This window comes from Crocodylus siamensis, chromosome 3, assembly GCF_052110815.1.
Source record: "Crocodylus siamensis isolate JL-2025a chromosome 3, ASM5211081v1, whole genome shotgun sequence".
NCBI classification, from domain to species: domain Eukaryota; kingdom Metazoa; phylum Chordata; order Crocodylia; family Crocodylidae; genus Crocodylus; species Crocodylus siamensis.
In genome coordinates, this window is record NC_143397.1 from 184045947 (window position 1) to 184069637 (window position 23691).

The window sequence follows — 23691 nt, forward strand, 5'->3', positions numbered from 1 at the left end:
GCAGCTACAAGTCCCAGTGCCGCAGCAGGCACCAGGGCGGAGCCAGAAGAACGTACGCAGGGATGCTGTCTGTGCTCTACTGCCCCCACCCCTTGCTCCCAGGCTGCACCCTCCAGCCCGGCTGGCCCCTGGAGAGAGCTGCCCAGGCCCGGGGCAGCAGTGAGGTGCCAAGTGCTGGGCTGGGTGGTTGGGACAGGGTCTGGGCAGCATGGGAGGAGGCGCTGCAGGCAAACCAGCCCAATCGGGCCCTTAGGAAGGCAGGGGATGGGCATCCCCGGGTCTCTGCAGGCTTGAGCTGTTGTGGGTGGGCAGGTGGGGCTGCCCAGTGGCACCTGTGATGGTGCCTGGCTCAGCCTGCACAGCTCCTCAGGGACGGGCCGCAGCCACCCTGCACACATGGGGATGCTCCCTGGCTGGGGTAGGACGCCAGGCTCAGGGGGCTTCTGTCTCCAGGAGGGGTCTCTCTGCACCCTGGGCACAGTGCAGAGGCCTGGCTGCAGGAGCCCCCTGGAGCCTGGAAACAGTCACTGTGGCCTCAGCCTGCTTGGGTCCCGGCCTTGCCCGCTGTCAAAGATCAAAGTCTTTGATTTCAGATGCCGATGGCAAAAGGTCAAATGGCAAAGGGTCAGAAGCTAACACAACAAACTCTGTGGTTGTAATTTATCCCTCTGTATTAACAGTGTTGCATAGACACACCCCTATCTGTGCCTCATTTCAAATTACTTGAGTTCTCATACTTGAGAGAGAAACTGACCTTGGCGGCCCAGCACAAAAGATAAAGTACCTATAGTAACGAGATTAGCTGACTTTAGTAAAATTGTAAAATTAAATATACTATGCGCTCCATCCTGTGACCAAAGAGAACCAGTACCACCCAAGTAAAAATAACCCCCCTTTTTCATGAAACCTGAGCAAACAAAGAAAGCACAAGTGCCAACTCATTAATTATTTATAATTGGCATATAGTAATTGGTCACCTGCGGAAAGTATAACTTTGAAAGAACTTCCACCCAGAGCAGAGAACAGAGAGGAGAGAACTGTGTATACACTCAAGAAGAACAGATTGTGCACAACGAATGTTATCTCTTCTGCCTACGTATTTTTTTTTGGTGTACCCCGTCTCGTCTTACCGGTCCATTTATGTCTTTATCTTTGATGTTATCTTTCTTATCAAGAGCTCTTAGTAATCTGCAGACTGCAACGGCTTATATGAATCGCTCGGAAGCAACTGTCTTACCCACCCTGTAAATGCTGGGTAACATGATATCTGCATGCTGTAACTATATCAATCAGCTCCCCTGCCTACTCTCTAGCCATCAGAAGCGTAAGTAAAATAAATCTTTTGTGAAACCATCACACTGTGTTTAAATCATACTGACTCCTGCTCACCATTATCACCCACCTGCCCGGTCATAAATCCCCCTCCTCGCGCCAAGCCGGTTGTGCCGACCCAGGCTCGCAGGTCAAGGGTGCACCGGCGTTATGGGGCGCGACACCCACCTGCAGGTCCCCTCAAGGGGCTAGGGCTGGGGCCGGCACTGCACAGAGCTGCTGTGCTGCAGGCTCCTAGCTGGCTTGGCCCTGAGCACCAGCTGCGGCGGCTGTTCCCAGAGACCAGGGAACAGCTTGCGGTTGCAGTTCCCACTTGCACTGTACCCGGCTGGCACAGAGACAAAGCAGGGAGCTCCCTGAGCCCGGCATCCTGCCCCAGCCAGGCAATGTTCCTTTATGGGGAGGGGGGCTGTGCCCCATCCCTGCAGAGCTGTGTGGGCCAGCTGGGCTCCACCTCTGGTGCTGCTGGGCCCCCCACTGTGGCCCAAGTAGTGAAGCCCTGGGTCAGCTCCTGCTCCCCACCTGACACCAGCTCTCTATTTACTGTGAAAAAAAAAAAGCAACATTAATGGCTATTAATTGTATTAAATATGCAGTGCAACCTGCCATGTACCTCCTCCACCTCGGTTTTGTTTTTGTGAAGCACCACAAGGTAGACATTGTGGTTTTTTCGGCACTCTGGCCAAAAAATGTTGCCTATCCCTGCTATAAAGAGGGATCTGCTCAAAATTTTGACATCCCTCTCACAGCACCCCCTCCTGCCTACCCATCCCATCCCATCCCATCCCATCCCATCCGATTGAGAATAGGGCGCACCCTTGGGTGCTGCACTGAAGTTCATAGGATGGATCCAAATGTAAGTCTAAAAGGGGCTTGGTTTAGTTCACTCCCATTAGTGACCTGTAGGAAAAGCTGGTTTAGAAAGAGCCCTGAAGAGGTGTCCTCTTCAAAACCTTTCCCTTTGATTTCAGGCTTTCAGCAGGACCTCATTTGGGAAGGTGCTGAAGCCCGTGTTGAGCGTTCTGAAAGCTGTCCAACCCAAAGTGGACCTCCCTGCACAACAGGCAGCCCACTACACTGAGAATGAGGAGAGAGAGGAGAAGGTGGAGGAAAAGCTTGAAGCAGAGCAACAGTAGGAGGAAGAGAAGCTGCAGCAGCTGGAGGAGACCATTCAAGTTGAATCCTCCCTATATTTGGGGAGCCTGTTGGCTTCATCCATGGACAGTGAACAATTAAGGTAACTTTTCTAGCGGTACAGCAAGAATGGGAGCTGTGGTGGAGTGGGATCATCTGGGGTCTCTGGACAGAGCTGTTCCCACATTAGAGTATGTTTAGCATGAAGGGCCACAGGGCTCTGCCCAACTTTCTGCTTGCTTGTAACCAGACCTTTTCACTGTTGCAACACAGTGGGACTAGACTGTGCCAGTGACTCTGAGCTTCCATACAATTACACTGCCACCATGATACTTGCTTCCTTCCATCCCCAGATCAATCTACACAACCATAGCTGATGGGAGGACATGTTCAGCAGAGGGGCATCAGAGCAAGGACATTTTTTTTCAGCTACACCTGCTGTACATCCAGAATCCACTAGGATAAAATTCTCAAACTGGGTGCCACAGCACTGTGGGGTGTCTTGATATCGTTTCAGGGGTGCTGCAGGGTGCCACGCAATGTTAGCATTTGTAGGAGTGCAAACATGATTCAAAAGCCACACTGGCCTATTGTGGTCCTTCAAAGTTCTTTGTGATAGAAGAATTGCTTGAATTTTTTTTGTACTCAAAACAAGGAAAGACTTGCATTTTCCAAGGAGTGCCTTGAGCCTAACAAGGTTGAGAACCACTGCACTAGGGAAACAATCCATACAGGCTGCCCTAAACTGGAGAACCAGGCCCCACATATGCAATCCTGCCTTGCAGCTGGGCTGCAGACAGAGAATCTTGATGCTTTCCCACTCCATAAGGCTTTGTGGACCTGAAGGCAGGCTTTGTCCAAAAGTCCAAGTTAGTTCTAAAGACCTGTGAGGCTGGGCACCTGGTCATGGCCCCTCCAATATTTTCAACAGCTTCCAACTGCTTAGTTTGAAACAGTGAATGTTTCCAGCTGTCAGAAGGGGAGACTTCCTGTGTGCATCTGTCCCAGCACAGAAGGGCATCACTAGCAGCGTTGTCATTGGAGCAGTACTGGGCCCGACATGTAGGCCACAGCAAGTCACATCTTTGGTTTCTCAGCTTCTGATTGCGATACAGATATAACAGAGAGCAAGCTTATTGGAAGGGCATTAATTGGTGCACCACTTGCCCAGGAAGCAGCAGACATGGGTTCTAGGTCCTACTTACCTGGATCAGTTTGAACCTGCATCATTTTTCCCCAACACAGTGCTCTAACCACCAGGTCATAAGCTAGGCCTTGCCAAGAGCTTTCTTCATCTCTCCTCTCCAAGCTTGCCCCCTTGGCAGCCAGAACAGGGAGGTAAATGGGGATATGAGGTGATCCAAGGTTTTATCCTGCTTCAAAATGCAAAGAAGCAACCCCTGTGTTATGTAGCCATTTCAGCCACCAAATGTTAAATTAAGGGTGCAGTGGCCAGTTCAAAGGGTGGTCCTATTTCACCACTGAGAATTAAAATCCCAAACTACATAAGGGTGAAGCAATGCAGTTACATGTGTGAAAAGTACACAGGACTGGGCCTAAGAGTCCATTCTAGAGACAGCACTGTGAAATGAAGTGTGTTACCCAAGGCCATCCAACAGATTAGTGGCAGAGTCATAAGCAGCTTTCCAGACTCTAGATTCCCAGACATGTAGTATTTCAGCAGAACAATGCCCTCACCTCAGAGCAGCTGGATGTGGTCAAGAATCTGTAAAGTGCTATCAGTGATTTTTCATTGTTCTTAAAGTGCTGACAATATGCTGGACAGAAAAGAGTGTGGAAAGCAAGCAACAAAAATGAAAAATACTATTGAAATGCTAATGCCATGACCCTTTACTCGTTTGTCTCTAAATTCAAATAACCGTTTCCTTTTGTTTTTAGTGAGAATGTTGAAGAACCATCACCAGCATTGGAAGCACAGAGAGCAGGCGAGTGTGTGAGATTTGTACTTTTTAAAGGGTTTTATTTATTTCCCTTAATGTCTTTATAATTGTTTATACTTTCTTTAATTCTTTCATTCCTTTAATCTCAGTGACCATTTGGATGGTGAAAGACTGTCTCAAAAATACAGTATTTTAGAGAATAGTTATGCTACCAGTATGGGGGATGTCTGCAGAACAGACTTTTTCTGGCAAAGGAATTCATGTTTTAAAGGGAAGCACTTGACACCTGGCACATGGTTTTCATTCTGCCTGGCAATTCCCTGCACAAATTCCATAAAGAGACACTTCACTAGCAGCTTGCAAAATGAATCCAAAACTGTGCCTAATCTGTGGGTTTTGAAGAACCATCTCTTTCATATGGATTGCTGTGCAGATTGCTGTTAGGAAAGCACAATGGGGCCCTTGCTTCCACGCACCCAGCACTATACAAACATGCCCAGAGGTAGCACCAAAACACATAGACAAGCTTCCTCCAGAAAAAAGAGAGCATGCACTGGTTCTTCCTATGCATTGGGGATGTCTGTATGCTTCAGTACTGCACCACGGATTACCACAATGAGGAATGCAGCATGAGCTGTCCCTCCCCTGAAGTGGAAGTCAGGTGGTGTATGTGCATCAGTAGGCTCACCCCAGAGCTAGAGCTGACTGGATCCAGCCAGTACCATACCAATGGGTGGTTACATTGCACCAGTTTGGGAAGGCAGCAGGCACAGAAGCAGGCATGGTGTACCTCACTGCAGCACTCCCTGCTGGGGTACAATGCAGCCTAGACAGACCCACTGGAACAAAACCTTGCAGGACACTACTTTGCAGTGATGCCAAAACAACAGCTTAAAACATCAGTCATGAAAGTGGAAATGAGTCCCAGGTGAGCTGACTGTGGATGTGTTTCTGTTTTCAGGCATTTATGCTGATGTGCCAGGCCTGGGATACAGAAGACTCTTTATATGTGTGAGGTAAATGTCTGAGGTAAAACCTTCAGCAACAGAACCCCAGGCAGTTGGCCCACAAAAGGTCTCTTGGCTCCCCCAGCTGACTCCTTGCATTTTGCAAGCTATTCACTATTTCATTTGGTTCTAATGTCTGCTCTGTAATATCTACACAGAGGTTGCCTCTAGCCATGCAGCAGAGTCTGTTCCTCAGCTCAGTTGCTTTACCTCTTAAGATCTTTGGCTCCAATCTTGCTGTCCCTGAAGTCAAGGGGTATTTTTCTATTGGTTTCAATGGCAGTAGGACTGAGTGCTTTTTCCTAATCTCTGTCCTAACTATTGTTTCTTTTACTCTAGCCTATCATGTGTATTATGTCCTTAAAAACTAGTTGTTGCCTGTGATGCATATAGTTGTGTAGGCCTCCATCTTGCAAACTTAAGCATGTGCATAAAATCATGGACTTCACGTAAAGTAATACGTTACATTAGGAATCATAATTTAAGAAGGGTATTGGAATCTTTGGATGCATTGGTATGTAGTTCATAAATATGAAAACATTATTACTACTCTCTATGGCAGCATTTCCCAACCTTTTTTACCACATGGCATACTTACATGCCACCCCATGGCACACCAGCCAGACGTGGGGTGGAGGAGGAAATGGCTGAACGTGGAGTGGCAGGGAGCGGGTAATGCAGTGCTTGAATCGCTGGCTGCAGCCACACTCCCCGGCTGGCTGGCTGCAGGTGTGGCAGGGGGCATGGCTCCATCCAGGTGGGGGGTGTGGCTCCAGCCCAAAATGCCATGGCACACCTGAACATGCTTGACAGTACACTGGTGTGCCATGGTACACCAGTTGGGCAATGCTGGTCTATGGCATGAGCTCATTACTGGATGCTTTATCCAGTTCCCATGTTCACAATAAATGGAATGCTGATAAACTAGAAAAGGTTCATAAAAGAAATACGAGATTGAACTTAGGTCTAGAAACCCTTCCTCAGTGTGAGAGACTAAAGAAGCTCTATCTATTCAACTTGAAAAGAGAGGTTTTATACCAGAAGAAACGGGGGTTGATACAGGTATGTATGCAGAAGTGACACTGGCTAAGTTAGGTGATGTACTCAAGGTCACGCAGGAAGACTGTGGCTAAGCCAAGAAATGACTCTAGGCCTCCTGAATCCGCGTTCATTGACCTACCCAGAGACCATCATTGCTGCCCTACCTACCATCTCCCATGCAGCACTGCAGGAAAGAGATATTAGTTCCTGACCTTCAAGCATGAAATTCTGCAGAGCCTGGCCACAGCAGAGGATCCAGTCAAGCTGGTTATCAGTGCCTGACTAACACACACCTTCATAGCACACATGGCTTATTCACTCTGCTTGTAGACTCCATTTTGGCTAAGTACAGTGGCCAAGTGATTACAGGACTGGACTGGAAATCTAAATGTGTTTCCTTGTACAAAATCAAATCCTGTCCACAGGAGAGGTTTGTTTCTTGAGGAAGGACATTGGACTAAATGACCTTATTCTTCTATATTAAGTGACTGCACTTTTTTCTCCACAGCAGCTGCTGCCAGTGTTCCAAAAAAATGGTCTTCCTTTTTTTAAGAAGATACCAAATGGTCTGCCCAGAGTGGGCTGTCTTCTCTCAAGTTGCCTATTGCACCACAGGAAATTTCAGAAAGTCGCACCAGAGGTTATACCTATGTGTTAAATTATTTAAGGAAAAGTAGGAAAAATATAAATGGAGTTAAGAAAAAATGTGGTCTGGTGGAGGCTGTGATCACCAATTATACTTTGTGATCATTTGCAGCTTCATTCTCATGTAGGTAAGCTCAACAAAGAGGGCAGACAGAGAAGACAGGCAGGAGGCTCCTTTTAGGATGCATTATTCAGAAGTTAAGATGCACTCCCAAGCAGTTGGCTGTGCCACAGGAGGGGAGTTGGAGAAAGAGGTCAGAAGCCAGCCCAACCAGCAGGTAGTGCCACAAAGGGCCGGAGAACTCCTTGAGATAACCTGGAGATGCCAGCTAGCAAGGGTGGAAAGTTAAAGCTAGCAGATAATGCCATTTGGAGATTGCAGCATTCTCCACCTGGAATCACAGGTGCTGACATGTCATTTTCCTTGCCAGTAGAGGGAACAATTTTCTGAGTCTTTAGCTACAGCAACTGGAGTTTAACCTAAGATTTCTAAGCAGAAGAGCAGCAAGGCACAGCTGCCTGTGGACAGTAAACACCCAGGACTGAGGACCAGTCTGTCTTGGACTGGCAGTGGGGACAGGTGAAGGCAATGTTGGTGTCCCTGACCCCTGCTCCCACTTGGGAGCTGAGGGCTACCAGGGGAGCCTTCAGACTCACTCCTATGAGGGCCTGAATCATCTCTCACCCATCTCTAATTTGTGCCGCTTTTCCCTCAAGTGCTGGAATTACTCTGGTACTGGGGGGAGGGTGTACTGCTGAGGTCACTGCTGCCCACCCCCAAAATTCAAAGCTTTGGGATGATGCGAAAATCGCGGTTCGTTTCTTTTGGAGGCTCGCGAATAATAATTCCTCAGGCACACACTATTAGCAACACAAAAGGTATATTTGCAAATAGGGTCAGAGGAGAGACAGAGAGTCCCAGACCACTCTGCTCCCGAGGAAACCTCTCAGCCGGCTCTATATACTCTCCCTCCTGGGCACGTGTGCAGAAACAGGAACTCTTACAACTTATTTCCAGTTCATACAAACGTATATGTAAATACGTCACTTCATACGTCGCATGTTCATTATAATTAACTACTTAAGTATGCGGGGCGGATAGGCATATATGCATTAGCTAATTACGCACGCTCAGAAAAGCCCCTAGGTCACCAAAAGTTGAAATCCTTCTCTCCTCCAAGGACACAGTCAATTGAATTACAGCTTCTGTAATCTACATGAGAAAAGCAGAGGGAGGCTGAAGGTATGTGTGATTTAGTGTAGGAAAAAGATAGTAATTCGGCCAAGAGGGAAAAGGGAGTGATACTTTAGCACAAAGAGTCCTTGGTAGTGTTGCTTCTTATCAGGTACGAGATGTAAACTGTGCAGTTCTAACAACACTCTATTCATTATGCATTTTTAATAATACTTCTAATAGGGGGAAGAGTCCCCAAGTTAGAGCTGGCTCCCAAATAATGAAGATTTCTTTAATATGGGCTGCCTGTTATGAACCTGTTAATTGGCGTTCTAATTAGAATGAGTTGGAGCAGATGTGATTGAGTCTGCTCCATGTTCTAATTAGAATGCTGCAGCATTGCCACAGCATCACATGCATTAAGCCCCCACACATTTTAAAATGGCCACAGGGCGCCTTAACTAAACCTCGTCAAATGACATTTAGATAAAGCCTCCAGCAGCCATTTTTGAACATGCGGGAGCTTAATACCTGTGATGGTGAGGCATTTTAATTAGAGTGGCTGACAGGGAACCACTCTAATTAAAATGTCTCCCCCCGACCCTGAGCATGTGTATAGGGAGCCATGATTTCTTTATGTTCTTGCTTTTTTTAACTCCCCCACTTTGTAAGTGGGGACAGTTTCCAGGGTGCTGGCTGCCATATGGGCAGAACAGGAAACTCTGATGCCTGCTCCCACCAGAAGCTTGCACTGCCTGCCTATGTGTAGGGAGGCTTTGTGTGTAGGGTGGGACTGTGTGTGCGTGTGTAGAGAGGGGCTGTGTTTGTGTGTAGGGAGTGGCGGAGGTGTGTATATGGAGGGGCTGTGTGTGTATGTTCATAGGGTGAGTCCCATGTGCACACTCTGCCATACACATGCACCCACATCCCCCTTGCACTGCCATACATGCACACCCCGACACTGCCTCACACATCTCAGACATCCTCCCCCCACACAATCCCCCACAAACCCCATACTCACCCACACCCCACATGTCCACACACCCACATGGTCCCTCACCCCAAACACACTCACACCCATCCTCACGCCCCACACACTCACAGTCCTCCACAAACCTATACACCCCCCCAACATACAAGAGTAAGATTTCATTTTAAGTTATTGTGCAATCATCTCTATGCACACTACACAATCACAAGTAAACCAGGACAAAAATATTTTTTGAAATCAAATTAATGAATGTTGTAGATGTTTGATTTTTAGAATATAATTTGGTATTTTTCTGGTTCTGAGATGGCAAAATCCCTTGCTGAAAGGAGTACTTCTGGGGACAAGGGGAGGGACTTCTGGAGGTAAAGGCCAGGTGTTAGGGAGTGGGATTTCCAGTCACAAGATGATTACTAGGGGTGGGACACCTGTCAAGGGGCAGGGCTACCCACGCGGCCCTCGACAGCTGGCCAAAACTCAGTAAGTGGCTCTCCACTTGAAATAATTGCCCACCCCTGAGTTAGAGCCAAGGCAGAGCAGCCCTGGGCTGGTAGAGGATTCAGTGGGGTCTGTTCTGAGCTTTGGGTGGTGGAGGAGCTGGCTAGTGCATGAGGGTGCTGAATTGCAGGGCTGGGTGGCAGGCAGCTCTCGTACTTTTGCACCCCTGTGCCCTAGCCAGCCCAGGTCACCCTCTACATGAGTGTTTCAGTGGAGTTAATTACTCCTCTGTAAGATAGAACTGTCCCTGACCGCACTACCTTATGGTAGAGTTAATTAATCTACTGTACCCTAATACTGCTGCTTGCAGAGAAAGTGATGCTTGCTGCAGAGCTAATTAGTCAGCTCTTGTAGTAAAGCACACATGTAGATGCACCCTGTCAGGGTTTCATCTCCTGGAGTATCCAGATAATTTAAGAGACTCGATGGATTTTCTGCTCCTGTTGTAAACTCACACATTTAACTATTTAATTTTTACTCTTAGCTTGTATGTCTAATATACATTTTAAAAATAACTAGTTGATTAGTAAAATTATTTAATAAATACATTCAACCAGAAACATCAAAACTGGTCAGAGATTTATTAAATGTTATTAACCTAATGAAAAAGAGAAAGGAAAACTCATGGTATGCATTGCAACAAAGGAAACCTCAAGCAAAGCTGCTTTTTCTTGCTGATCTGTGCCCAGCTGGTACCTATTAAGAATGGAGGTTTCCTTTCAGATCTGACATCTGAGGTGCATGCTTCAGTTCCAATATTTATATTGGATTCACGATTCTGTATTTCAGGATATGAGGACTGTTCTAGTGCCTCCATTCTTAAAGGTGACAAATACTCATCCACAGAAGTTTTAAGATTTGAAGATTTAATCTCCCACCACCGTTTTTTCTGTTTCCTTCTCTCCCAGTGTTTCAAAACTCATGCTTTGTGCCTGGACTTCAGATTTTAATGAGGACAGGGACTTTTTGTCTATTGCTTATATTTCAAGATCAGAAACTTACACAGGTTCTCAGTATGCAATAGAGATGTAATCCTTTCCTGAACTGTCTATTGCTTTGCTGTCTCTTGAATTGCTACTTCCTCCCTGGCTTGTTTCTTGGCTTCTTCATATTTCTGTAATTAGCAACCACAATAATTATGGCTGGCTGTTCTCCAAAATTAAAATGGTATTTCTCAGCCAAGATGATGTCTAGATTAAAAAGCTAATGCAATATAATTTGTGTATGTATTCCATTTACAAACAGAGGGTAGGTCTACACTGCAGTCACAGCAGTGAGAGCCAGGTAATGTAAAGATACCTTAGCCAGCTTCAAAATAGCTAGCTAGGATGCCAATTGGAGTCAAGAGCAGCAGCACAGAGCTGAGTATGGGTTGTAAAACCTGACCAAGAAGCTGGCCATGGACAGACTGCTCCTGGAATCGAAGGTAGCTATTTTAAAGCCAGCTCAGGTATAACTATACTGGTCTGCTGTCACTGCAGTGTAGACATACCCAGTGTTGACAACAAAGAGTCTGTTTTACTGCACTCCTGTGACAAGCATCCTTACAGAACATTAGGAAATGTTGCATTCTTACTGGAAGATTAAAATGGCAAATGAAAGTATGATGCACATTTTAAATTATAATTTAAAATAAGCTTGGAAGTGATTAATTAGGCCAGGAGACACTGGCTGGAGAGATGCCGCTGAGCAGAGTGGTGTTTACAGTGAGTGAGTGAAAAGTCTAGCTGGAAGAAAAGCAGCCGAACTCAGATGGTTAGGGTACTGTTTTGTTTTTTTTACTTTTCTTATCTTTTTTTTTAATGCTAGCTATGTTACCTGCCATGTCCTCGTTTCCACAGGCCAGGACAGTGTTGCATCAGGTGGGCAGAACCCCAATTTGAACTTTTTAAAGGGGAAAGTTTCCCCAAACAGATTAATATCCCATGGACAAGGTGCAACTTCCGGGCTTCGACTAGCCGCTCTTTGGGTGGCTTTTGGTCTACTGGCAGATGTCATGTTCCTTTCGGGCCGGTCTGTTGCCAAAGTAGATCTCTCTTCCCCACGTCGCCAACCCCATTCTTTCCTGCCACGACTTGGTGTTCCTTGGTAGGCAGGGTCAGATAATGGGTTCCTTGGTGGCCCGGGCTTTGCCCGATGGTTGCTCATGTGGCTTCACCACCCCTATACCCCAGCCTCATGCCACCTTCGGTGAGCCGCCCAGCCGTTCTCCTCGGCCTCTCCCGTATGTCCTGTCCTCTGTGCCACGTCCCGGAGCCAGTGGCTTGAGACCCTGCTTGCCCTCGTGGGCCTGCCCCTACAGCCCTTCGCCCCTCGGTCTCTTCCTTCCAGGATATTTTCCCCACTAGGGCACCCTGTTGAGGCTTCCCTGTGGCCCCGCCACAAGGATGCTTATCCCTAGTGCCCCTTCATTCAGGGTGGCGAATCGAAACGAGTACACACACACAAAAAAAGACCCATCACCTATTTCCCTTCCCCGGAACCTTACAGGGAGGGATCGTTTTCCTCTCTGCTCGTCGCTTCCCCGACTAGCTCCTGTCCCTCACTCAACCCCCTGGGTCCCAGCTGCGATACCCGCCCTGATCACAACCCCTTTCTGGGCTGTCCCCAGGTCTTCGCCTCTGGGCTTGTTGTCCTCTGTACCCCGTTGTCCTGGCACTCCCACGTGGGTCCCGCTGTGCTTCCTGATGCCTCTTCCACTCTCTCTCCTCTCAGCCAGCCCGTCACTCCTCCGTCGTCCGGCGGGGGCCTTTGTCGGGGCGCTTTATTCTCTCCAGCCTGTGTCACCTCCTGCTCGTCAGGCTTTCCAGGATCCACACGCAGAGTCCTCTCTGCTGCCAGGGTCAGCCATCGCTCTGTCCCCTGGCTATCCGCCCCCTCCACTGCTGTGGCTGCCATTTTTTTTGCTGCCGTCCGGCGTCTGACACTGATGTCACCGGCCAGCCGTAATTGTAGAAAGAGGCAGCTAACGAGCCGTGCAGGTTCCTCTTTCCGCCCCATGTGCATCTTGTCCCAAGCTGCTGGTGAGTGCCGTGCGTTACTTCGCCTCCCGGGACACAAGGGATATTAGCTCGGATGGGCTTCTGGTCTTTTTATTTACTTAGATTACTTTGCTCTGTTATTATTAGAAGATTTTACCACCAGGAGAGAGAACATGAAAAAGAACTCTCTCCTGACCAACTGCACAACTTACCTGAGACTGAAGAAGTTCAGTAGTCTGTGCTGATTTAGTTCCATCAAAATGGTTGTCTAGATGCATACAAGTTTGTGAAAGAAAAGAAAAGACACCGGTTAAGACTGAGTTAAACGAATTGCGGCATAACATCTGGGTAGCGCTAGGCCAGAGTGTAGGGGGGGTTAGAGCCCCAGAAGAAACCTACCTCAAGCAAGCGTCATCTGGTACTGTAAGAATTACCACCTTCCAATCGTTATCATCCCAAAACATCAAGACGTGGCAGAAGAGGGAGTTGGGACCACCACTACGGAAAGCCAGGCCAGTAATCGCATGACCAAAGGTCAAGGTTGGGAAGATACCTGGTGTATGTACCTTTAACTGTAACTGGGCCAAGACCTGACACGTATCCATTTACAGTGCTACCTGGTGGCCTTCAGGCTCTTCACACTGGTGATAACATTGCCTTAAGATGGCTGAAACAATATGGTGAAACCTTATACACTAAATAAATAAGTTGAAAGCAAGAAAACAGCCCCTGCCCTGAGAAATTTACAGTAGCCATAACAAAGGCCTCATCAGTATCTGTCTCATTAAGTACACTAATCAGATTAAGAGGAGTCACCTTAAAAAAAATCACATCGGTCTGAAATGCTTTTTTGATATAACACAGATGAGTATAACTGGGAGACTGGGTAAATGATTTTGTTTATTTTTTTGGATAAATTATTTTTGTCTATTTGTTTATCATTTAGTTTATTTTTGTCTATTACTTATTTATTTCAGTCTATTGTTTAACTTTATTAACCTAATAGCACTATGTGTTTTGTGTGCACTGTTCTGCTGTTGGTGTAGGTTTGTCAAACAGTAGCAGAAGTGAGAGATGGAGAGACATTTTTACAGAAAGAGAAATGTAAGATGGCAAGCAGTCACAGGAAGTTTTAGGAGTGGTTTCAGTATATAAAACAACATTTAACTCATTGCTTTAAACTGACTAGACATCCATTAATGGAGAAAATTTTTTTCATCTTTATTTGCAGCTATAACAGTAACAAAATGCTACATCTTCCATCTTAACTATGGAAATATGTGAAGGTGTTAAAGCAGGGACTGTGTTCCAGTTTATAAAATATCTCGCCTTCCAGGCTTGCTATAACTTTTTCCTTATTTCTTATCATTCTCCAACACTTTTACTCCACTAACAAAGCCTTCCCCACCACTCTCTACGTATGTTTCTCATGATAGCATCCAATTACACCTATGCCTGCAATTCTGTCCCTCTGTCAACTTTGTCTTCTGAAATCCCCATTTTTTCCACCCAACTTACAAATGAACAGCTACATCAACAAAAAATATCACCACCAAACATCCTACTCAAATCCTATTTTAGGATTTAATTAATTAACACATCTGTGTCTTATAGGTAACTACTGATCTTTTCAAGAGCTTCTGATAAGAAAATGTGTAAGTAACAAAGGCTAAAGTTAAAAATGAGATAAAGAAAATTTATTTTGGTAGTGTATTTGCTAAAACACTGATCATGAGATGCCAAGCGTGAGGCACAGAGATCAAAAAGCAGAATGACTCAGCAGGAAACAAGCAAGCGATAATCAAGAACGTTTGTATAGTGGTTCAGTAGAAATAGTCAGTGAGCATAAAATATCTGTTTTTAGGCTTTATCAAAAGGGGAATTAGCTCAAATGGTAGAGCGCTCGCTTAGCATGTGAGAGGTAGCGGGATCGATGCCCGCATTCTCCAGGTTATTTTTGGTCAGCTGATTTAGGACTTTAAAGCAATCCTATACACTTCACTTTACAGTTAAAAGTATTTTATGCTGCAGCAAGGCAGCAAGCATGTATGTATGTAAAAATTAAAAGCAGGCAGTATGTAATTCTTTAAAACGTTGTTTCTTTAAATTTTAATATTCATATATGCACATGTAAGATATCTTACCTCTTAAGGAAATACATGAAAACCAAAAGAAACAAAGACTTCAAATACAAATTATCTTTAAAAATAAAAGAATAGGATATACACACCTAAAATATTCAGTCTAGAATTCATCATAGCTAAGTGTATATACTTGATAGTATCTGCTTAATATGTAATATATTATATAATTATAAACATGTTTCTTTTAATATTTTTTATGTTTCAGGGGTTGGGAACACTTTTGCTCACTTAGTTATATACTGCTTATGCGAGTCAGTAGTCTTGTTATCAGGCTCATGCCTTGTGGTTGTTTGCAACACACTGTACCATTTGACATTTTCTGTATTCACAAACTGTATGTTTGTACAAATATTCTTTAGTTCTGTCTATTCTGTTACATGTTTCTTTCAGCTGGCAACAGCAGAGAGGTAGACAAGCAGGGTGAAAGTAAGTACAAATGTCCAGCTCCTATTGCCTGAGAAGACTAGAGCAAAATTATTAATACAATATGTGTAGGGATTTACATTTTGAATAAATATAGCCAAGATCTTGGTAGAGCACACTGAAACAAATGGAAGGGAGAACAGGAAGCAAAAGAATGAGGTTCCCCAGGTAGATCATTGCTCTGGTCCAGTATGGCATTTTTTATCGTTTCCAGAATTATGTTTTATTTAGTAATTTGTCACTGGGAGGCGTTTCATTTTTCACACAAAAGAAAAAGAAGGAACCTGAAGTTAGACAAATTTAAGCTTGAACTAAGATGAAGTTTTCTAGCAGTAGGGGTAGTTTTGCTGCAGGAACTGACATTACTCGTTCACTGTTACTTAGTCTTTAAAATAAACATATTTCTAAATACAATAACATGTTTTTATGCAGTTTCTGAGAAAAAAATTCTGTATATACAGATCAGATTTAGATGCTTAAAATTACTTTCTTCTGGTTTTATAGTCTTTTTTTAAGACTGAAGTAGTTTAGTTTGCTAGAAGCTCCTCCTAGCTGCATTTGGCATTACTGCAACAAATAAGGTAGCTCAAGAGAAAGTTAGAGGGAATTAATGTGTTGTTTTCCTTTATCAGTAAATCTGAGAAAGAGGGAGAATTAATTTTAAAATATATATATTTTCTATTTTAATTGTCCAAATCGTACCCTATATACCAGTGATATTAAAATGAGGGGGAGGGGGGAAGAGGTTATGTAAAAGGCACAGTCAAGTGAAGAAGACAATTTTCATTTTTCCTTGTAACAGTTGCAAGAGGAAATATGTGAAGTTAGAAAATAACCCATATGTATCTTATACTTGTTGCAATTCAAAAGAAGCTCAAATCATCAAAACACAATATAAATAACCACATTTTACATAGCATGTTTGACAAAAACTATTTCTACTCCTAATGTGACTAGCCAAATTCACATTGGTTTCCGTTACAGGATACACCTTTGACAACTCTGATCAGCTGGTAGGATTTTAAATAGGGGTAGAAGGTCTTGTACTTCCTACCACTTCTGTTAAAAACAGTACAACACTCATAATTTAAGAAACACTGCTTTTGCCTTGCCCAGCTTTGCTTTTTTCAGGATGTCCACAGGAGCGCTGCTAAAGTCAGTGGAAGACTAATAGCACTAATCAGTAACATCTGATTGTATTAGTCAGGGCAGTTCATCTTTAATTCTGAACATAAAAATGATGAGGGACAAGGAGCTTCTTGATGGAGTATGGTCTTAATTTGTTTCCTACACTGAAGTCAGGGGGTGGATGCCTGGAGTGCAGGACCCGCACTCTATCATTCTTATAGCTCAGTGGTTCCCAACCTTTTTTTGCTGCGATCCTAAATCTGGGTCGGAACCCCTACTGCTGACTCACTCATGCCTGGTGGTACCAGCAGAGCCCAGGCAGGGCCAGGATCACTGCTGCTGGCAGCAGTGAAAGTTGTGCAGACTGCATCAGGAGAGCCCTGCAGGCTGGAGGGATGGAGCGAGGGGCAAACCACTCGCAACCCTAGTTTGCCTCCCCTGAGGTTGGGAGCTACTGTTATAGCTGGATCCTTTTCTAGGGATGATTTTGAACAGGGAAAAAGGAGGTCAAGAACTGGCCCCTCTGCCCAAAAGGAAATTTTAGGCCAAGACTCTTCTAAAGGTGATATGGGATTTGGGGAGATGCCAATCAACTGCAGCCAAAAAAACAAGTTTTTTTTTCCTCTCCCAGAGGGCAGAAATTCAGTCCTTTCCGATAACTCAGGCTGGAGCTCTTAACAAGCCACTTACTGGTCTGTGGCTCAGCCCTAGTAGCATCCCACAGGATCAGCTGGGCCAATTCTCATGGGTGCAGCTGCTTTGTGCGCAGGGCATCCGTGATTAAGTCTTAAATGTTCAGTTATTGTATAGGAAGCTCAAAATTATTGCATTTGCTGAAAAAACTATCATATGCAGAAAATATACAAATTAGTATGCAAACAAGTACATATATAAGGCTGCTTCTTATTCTTTACTTTATATTGCTCACTCTAACTCCCCAGTGAGTGTGTGAGAACTGGGTCATCCAAGTCGAAGCATATTTCTGTTTTGAGGCAAGCGGTGATATAAGGCAGTGCGGACAACAAGCCCCAAACTCATGTAAGACTCCCCAAGAACGACTTAGGGTTTGCATAGGCTGCGTCAGCGAGCTGCCTCAACAATTACTGTTCACCTGAAGCATTTTCAGTACCGTGGATCCCGCAAGGGCGGAAGTTATCGGACAAACGCAATAATGAACGTGCACTGGCAACACCTTCGGTGACCGCGACCCGTGCCACAGCTTCACAGGAGTGACGGTCTTGTTCAGTCCCGCCCCCCTCGAGCTTCCGGCGCCTCGGCGGTTTCTGGGAAGTGACGGACTTGTGGGCCGGAAGTGACGCGTACGGAAGTGACGCGGCGCGCGTGCAGGCCCCGGACCGGTGGGGGGGGGTTTGGACAAGATGGCTGGATCTACAGGTCTGTGAGGGGCGGGGAGGTGGAAGGGGGCTGCCTTCCCTCCGGGCAGCCCCCGCCGCGGCCCACCTGCCGCGGCCGAAGGGCGGCGGGGAGCGGAGCCCGGGGCGGGGGAAGCGGGCGAGGCCCGGCGCAGGGAGGGCAGCCCCGTGCAGCGGGGCGGGGGGACTCCGTGGCACGTCAGGGCGTCGCGGGAGCAGAACGCTTCTCTCCTGGCCGGGGAGATCCGGAGGAGATGCCGGCGCGGGGTGTCACGCAAAGGGTGCTGGGTGCACCGTGCCTTCGTCTGCTGGTTTAACTCCCAGTCGAGGCAAGGGGACCTTGGGGAGCACGGTGGCTGCTGCCAGGCCCAGCTTTGGAGCAGGGGAGCAAAGAGCTATCAGGGGAGCAATCCCAGTGGTTCGGGTCTGCATCTGGCAGCATCCAGCTGTGAGGTGCAGAATTGTTGCCGTGCCCCACGCAGTTGCTTGAGGAAGAGGGGATCAGTGAGTCCCAGGAGGAGCTGAGGGGAGAACAGCTCCCACCTTGCCTGGTTTTGGGAAACCAGGTGTGTAGGGCAGGACAGAATAAGCTTCTTAACCCAGAGGAGCTTCCACTACAGATAGGCCAGGGGTGAGAAAGAAAGATGCTGTGTCCTGGAAAGCCATATTTGGGTGGGACCCTTTGGGTGATGAAGATTAGAAGTATTTGCTTTCCTGCAATAACTGAATTTCATTTTGTTGCACTTTGTAAATCTATTTTTGAGTTAAAATAGGATTTGAGAAAATAGACTTGGTTCTAGGGTAAAATTCTAGGTACTCTTTTACACTTCTGCCTCTGAGTGTTGGGTTTGAGGGTTTCCTGTAATGTACAGGAAGTAAAGTAGGTTTTGCTTATGCATGTGTATTTTAGTGTCTTGCAACTTTTTGCATTTGAGGCAGCTGCTTCACTGGCAGTTACTAGAAATTGATGACATTGTATCAGCAAACTGCTGTATTTCTGCTGCATTATTAGCTCAGTACTATAAGGTAGAAGTAATTTGCTGCTTAAATTTTATTTTCTATCCAAGAACCTTTTTAGAAATTTACAGATGATGGGGGGGGCGTATTCTATAGCTTGTATGTATGAGTACTCGTATTGACAGAAATGTTTTTCTTCATTTACATTTAACACCTTTTAGTATACAAAGCTGTTAATGTTTAATAGTGGTGCAGCCCTAGAGATCCTGAGTTAGTTTAGCATGTGTGTATATTTATAGCACTAAAATATTGCAGCCACCTTTTTATTGGGGGTTATCCAGGCAGTGTCATTGAGCTGCATAACTGAAGGAGAAATTGACCAGGATGCCAAGACTTTTGCCCTACAGGGGAGAGCTGTTGGATCCTTAAAGTTCTTTCATATGAGACAGGCCTTTGGGTTTTTCAGGTCTCATACAAACCTGCGTCCCTTACCCAGGATTCACACTTCAGTGGAGTTTCACCTGCTTGTGTCTGCAGTGCATCCTCTCAAGTCAGTGAAACCTCACCTATGTTCACCCTGGCTGAATGCAATTCACTTTGATATCAGAAAAATGAAAGAGATGAAACTGCCAAAGTGTGAATGTTTTGGTTGCATGAACTGATGAAATTGAGCTTCACTGATGTCAACAATACTTTTAATGAACTGTTAATGAGGTCAGTTAGACCACTAGTGGTCTATCTCAGCACACAGAAAAAATTGTATTTAAGATATGACCTTTGCCATACACTTAAGAAATTATATATTTTAACTTGACCAGTTGTAATGGTGAGGATGCTACCAATTAAGTTACTTTGTAGAACTATCCCCATCTGCTAATTTAATGTGATCATATTATAGTTCATAGGAGTTAATATTAAACAGCAGCTCAGTTTCACCTTTAGTACTGACATTTATTTTTGCTTGTACTTGAACCCATTCAGAAGCCTTTGTGTTGGCTTTATAAAAGAGTTTTTGGGTTTTTTTTAAAGTTGGTTTTCAGAAACCCCCCCGGTTACTTTTAAAACATCCTGGTAACTAGATGAGACTCAAAATATTATTCTTTGAAATGCATTGTAAAAAGTGCATTTTGTGGAGGAGTCTCAGCAAAAGAAAGTTATCATAACATATTTCAGTAGGCATCTAACTTCTTTTTTAGTAAAAGTTTCCAGCTGCTTCAGGTTCCACTTCCAAGAATGTCTAGAACTGCTGTTCACTTAGCAGGACTGAGCTGCTTGGTTCTATCATCTCACACTTAAGCACAATTGGAAGTCTCACATTAGGCATTCTTCTGCCTCTTTCGTGAGGGTCCTGCTTTAGAAAGCATACTTGGAGCATGCCTAACCGATACCTGGAAGGTTGAGTTCTGCGCACAAATATTAGCCACAGCCATTTTCATTTAGAAATGCAAACAGGAAGAAGTGATGACAATGATGATCTGTTATATAAGAAGTCAGTAGTTAGAACACTTGCTCAGTGTTTGGGGCACCTGGGTTGGATATTCTCCTCAGCCTGAGGGGATTCAGACCTATGTCTCCCATTTCAGGGAAGTATCTTAACCCTTATTAGGCTCCTTTGGTAGGGAGATTTTCCATCCACCTCTCCCGCTGAAGCTCAGCCACTGGTAGAAAAGAATTCAAGGTTAATTTGGCATGGGAGTCTAGCCTTAAGGTCTCCCCTGCCCTGCAAAAGTGCCTTAAGTGTCCCTGTTTGGACTAAGTAGCATAGATTCAACAGGAGCGAACAGTGTCCTTACCCTAGAACAGCCTGTAGCCACCATCTCTTGGGAGGTGAGTGGCAGATGTGAATTTCAACCTCTTCTGGTGAGGAGAAAATAGTCCATGTCTTCCATGTCCTGGGATAGGGGGCTCAACTCCGGGCCATGGTGTCCATCCTAGGAGCCAGGTGCAGAAGTCCCTCTGTGAACATACTCCCAAGTGGTAAATGCGAGCTGGTACTCATCCCTTACTATTTTATAGACATAACTGGCAATTCTTGACCAAAATGGTAAATATCCTGGACTTGAAGTTCTTTCTTTGTTTTTACTATTAACAGAGACTGTGTAGTTAAAGTTTAAAATCATGTTTTAGAGAAATCCAGTTATATTGACAAATGTTACAATCTTTATAAAACTGTGCCTTAAGTACAAATATTAAGATGTCTGGAAAAGAATTATTAGTGTTCCAGGATATTTCCTACATTGCCTTCCCACTTAACTTGTATTGCCCACACAGTTTCTTTTCCTTGCATATACTTCTGTTTTTTTTTTTTATATTGTATGTTGTGTCATTTCTATTCAGGGAATCGGTGTATGCTGATGTCATAGTAATTTGTTTTAGTCTCTTGCTTATCTTTATAATAAGGAAGCAATTAAGTATGGGTGGTGGTATAAACAGGTGGGTGAGTGTGCTGAAATTGAAATTGAGCCTTCTTCCAACACAGATCATCTCAGTAATTCTTTTCTTCAGTGGTGCTCAAGTTTTTTGATCCAGTAGGCCAGCTAGGCAGTGCCCAATCCCTCCACAGGCTGGATCTGGTCAGAGGACCTGATTCAATGCCTGGGATGGGCACAGAAGGATCCTACCCAGCCATGCAGAACAGGGAAGGGTGCAGCCTGGCCCTGATCCATCTATGTGGGGAGATGGGGCTTAATGTGGCCCCAACCCGGCTCAATGGGGATGGGGAAGAAGCACGATCCAGCTCTGTGTGGAGAAGGAGTGTGGCCCGTGTGTACCAGAGGAAGGGGGAGTGCCACAGCTCAAAACTAGCAAGGTCTGTGTGGGGGAGGTGACGTGGCCCAGCCCTGAACCAGCTGCACAAGGGGAGAGTCCATGGCCCAGCCCTGTGGGAGGAAGGGGGCATGTCCTGGTCCCAACCTGGCCAGGCAGAAGGAAGGAGGCATGACCCGGCCTTGTGGGGGACAGGGGGAAAAAGGGATGGGCCAGTATTAAATCAGCTTCATGGGGGAGAGGGCATAGCCCAGTCCCACAGGGAAAAGAGTGTGCAGCCTGGCCCCAACCCAGCTGCACAAAGGTCAGGGGGTGTGGCCCTGCCCTGATCTAGCTAGCCAGGGGCAGGTTGCTGTCTGGCTTTGCCATGGCTTGTGGTGCTTGGGATTTTGACAGTAGGAAGGGTCCAGATTCCAAGGCTCCACAGGCCACATTTGGCCTGCAGGCTAGAGGTTGACCACCCCTGGTGTAGTCCAGCTCTTGTATATTACGTAGGGATCATAAGCAACTAATCTACACCCACAGACATTTGCCGAACCCAGGGGCTGGCAACCTACAGCCCATGGAGTCATTGGGTTTGACCTGTGCATGTGAAGCTTCAGTGGCAGGCCTTCCCCCTGTGTTGCAGCAGGGAGTAGCAGTGGCAGGTGCTTCCATGTGGCAGCACTCTAATGCCCATTTGTCTCTGACCTGAGGTTGATCATTCTGAAAAGGAAACCTGAAAAGGTTGCCGACTGCTGGTCAGCCTGTTAAAAACCTCAAGTGAAAGTGATTTTTTCCCTCCCCCAGTCTCTTTAGGTAGGCTCTTCTGTTTCCCCAATCTGTTAGATATAAATTTTGTTTACTGTAAATTAAGCTGATTTTTTTTTCTTGTCATTCTTGTCACATACTCTTTTAGGGGCTTCCCTCTTGATTTTTTTTTTTAACCAGACTGTGGATGGAATTAAGGTGAGGGTATACATGGGTGGGGTGTAGAGTTAATGTGGGGTGTTTGTTATTTGTACTGGAATTGGTGCATGTGGTCTATTAGGAAAATGATCAAGAGTTTAAATGTTCTCCCAGCTAGGTCTTCACACTTTCTCTGGCATTCACTACATCATCATTAGCATTCTTTACTGGCATTCTATTTTTCCCTGCTCTTTTATTTCATACAGCTCTCTGGGGTTCTTCCCATTATTTCATTCTCCTCCTAGTTTCCTACCCCTCCATATTTTTAATGATATATCCAGAATCTGTTCTTAGAGTCCATTCCAGTTTAATTTAACTTTGCAATCATTTTAAGCTTTGTTTTCAATTATCTCTGTCAGAATAGGATGCAAGTCACGAAAGGTGGAATACAAATGTGAGAAAGCAGAAAAATACTGCATACTTTGAGGTAGAAACTCTACTGCAAAGTATTAATTTACTCTGCCCTGATGCATAGAGTTTGTTGGAACTGGGAATGTCTTTAGCCTGCTTCAAAAAAACCCTTGACAAGCAGCAAATAATTTAGATGCATTTCAGCTGGGGTGAAATATATTGCTTACAAAAGGCTTTTAAGCTATATATAGTCCTTCGGTTCTTCTCCCCTTTGTAGAATAGTTAGGCAAGAAAATTCTACTCTCAGGGTAAGGCCTTGAGAAGAAATATTATGCTGACTCTTATAACACTCCCTTATTGAACTCTAAGTTAAGTCACTGGCCCTCAGCACCGGCACCAGCTAAAACGGTGTTTCTCAACCGTTTTTTGTTCCAGGACTCATTTGTAGATGTCAATGGCCAGTCCCGACCCAGTGCTCCTCACTCCTGACCTGTTGCCCCCAGGTTCCAGCCCCCAGGATGTGGAATAGGGGTGGGTGTGTGGGGCAGGGGGGTGGGAGGGTGTGGAGCATGGGCAGCCCAAAGCAGCCCCTTGCAGTTTGGAACTCTGCCAGCTTGCCAGAGAAAAGCCATGGTTTCCTACGGTTTTCTCTTTTTAAAGGAGAATCATTTTTAAAGTTGTTGACCCATTTCTAAAGTTTGTTTGCAACCCTTTCATATATTCTTGCAACCCACTGTTGGGTCACGACCCATGGGTTGGGAAACATTAAACTAAAAGATGCTTTTCGGGAAGGCTAGCAAACCACGTTTAGGGTTTCTAAGCTAGGACATTGTGGAGATAACGAATATTCACTGAACTTGAGGTACACTTTCTGAAGACGTTGCATATAAACTGGAAAAC

At 45.4% G+C, this 23691-nt stretch overlaps 1 protein-coding gene across 5 annotated transcripts in view; it reads left to right on the forward strand.

Moving 5' to 3' along the window:
• The first annotated feature begins 17690 nt into the window (after nt 1-17690).
• Nucleotides 17691-23691, forward strand: part of UBE2V2 (ubiquitin conjugating enzyme E2 V2) — a 50671-nt gene continuing 44670 nt past the window's right edge. For 3 of the 5 annotated variants that reach the window (XM_090039940.1, XM_090039937.1, XM_090039941.1), the window contains exon 1: nt 17691-17791. In XM_090039940.1, coding sequence (XP_089896066.1) covers nt 17776-17791 — 16 coding nt within the window. In that variant the 5' untranslated portion in view covers nt 17691-17775. Of the gene's footprint in view, nt 17792-19257; nt 19277-23691 lie in introns of those variants that run through there. The other 2 variants (XM_090039938.1, XM_090039939.1) reach the window with 2 other exon arrangements.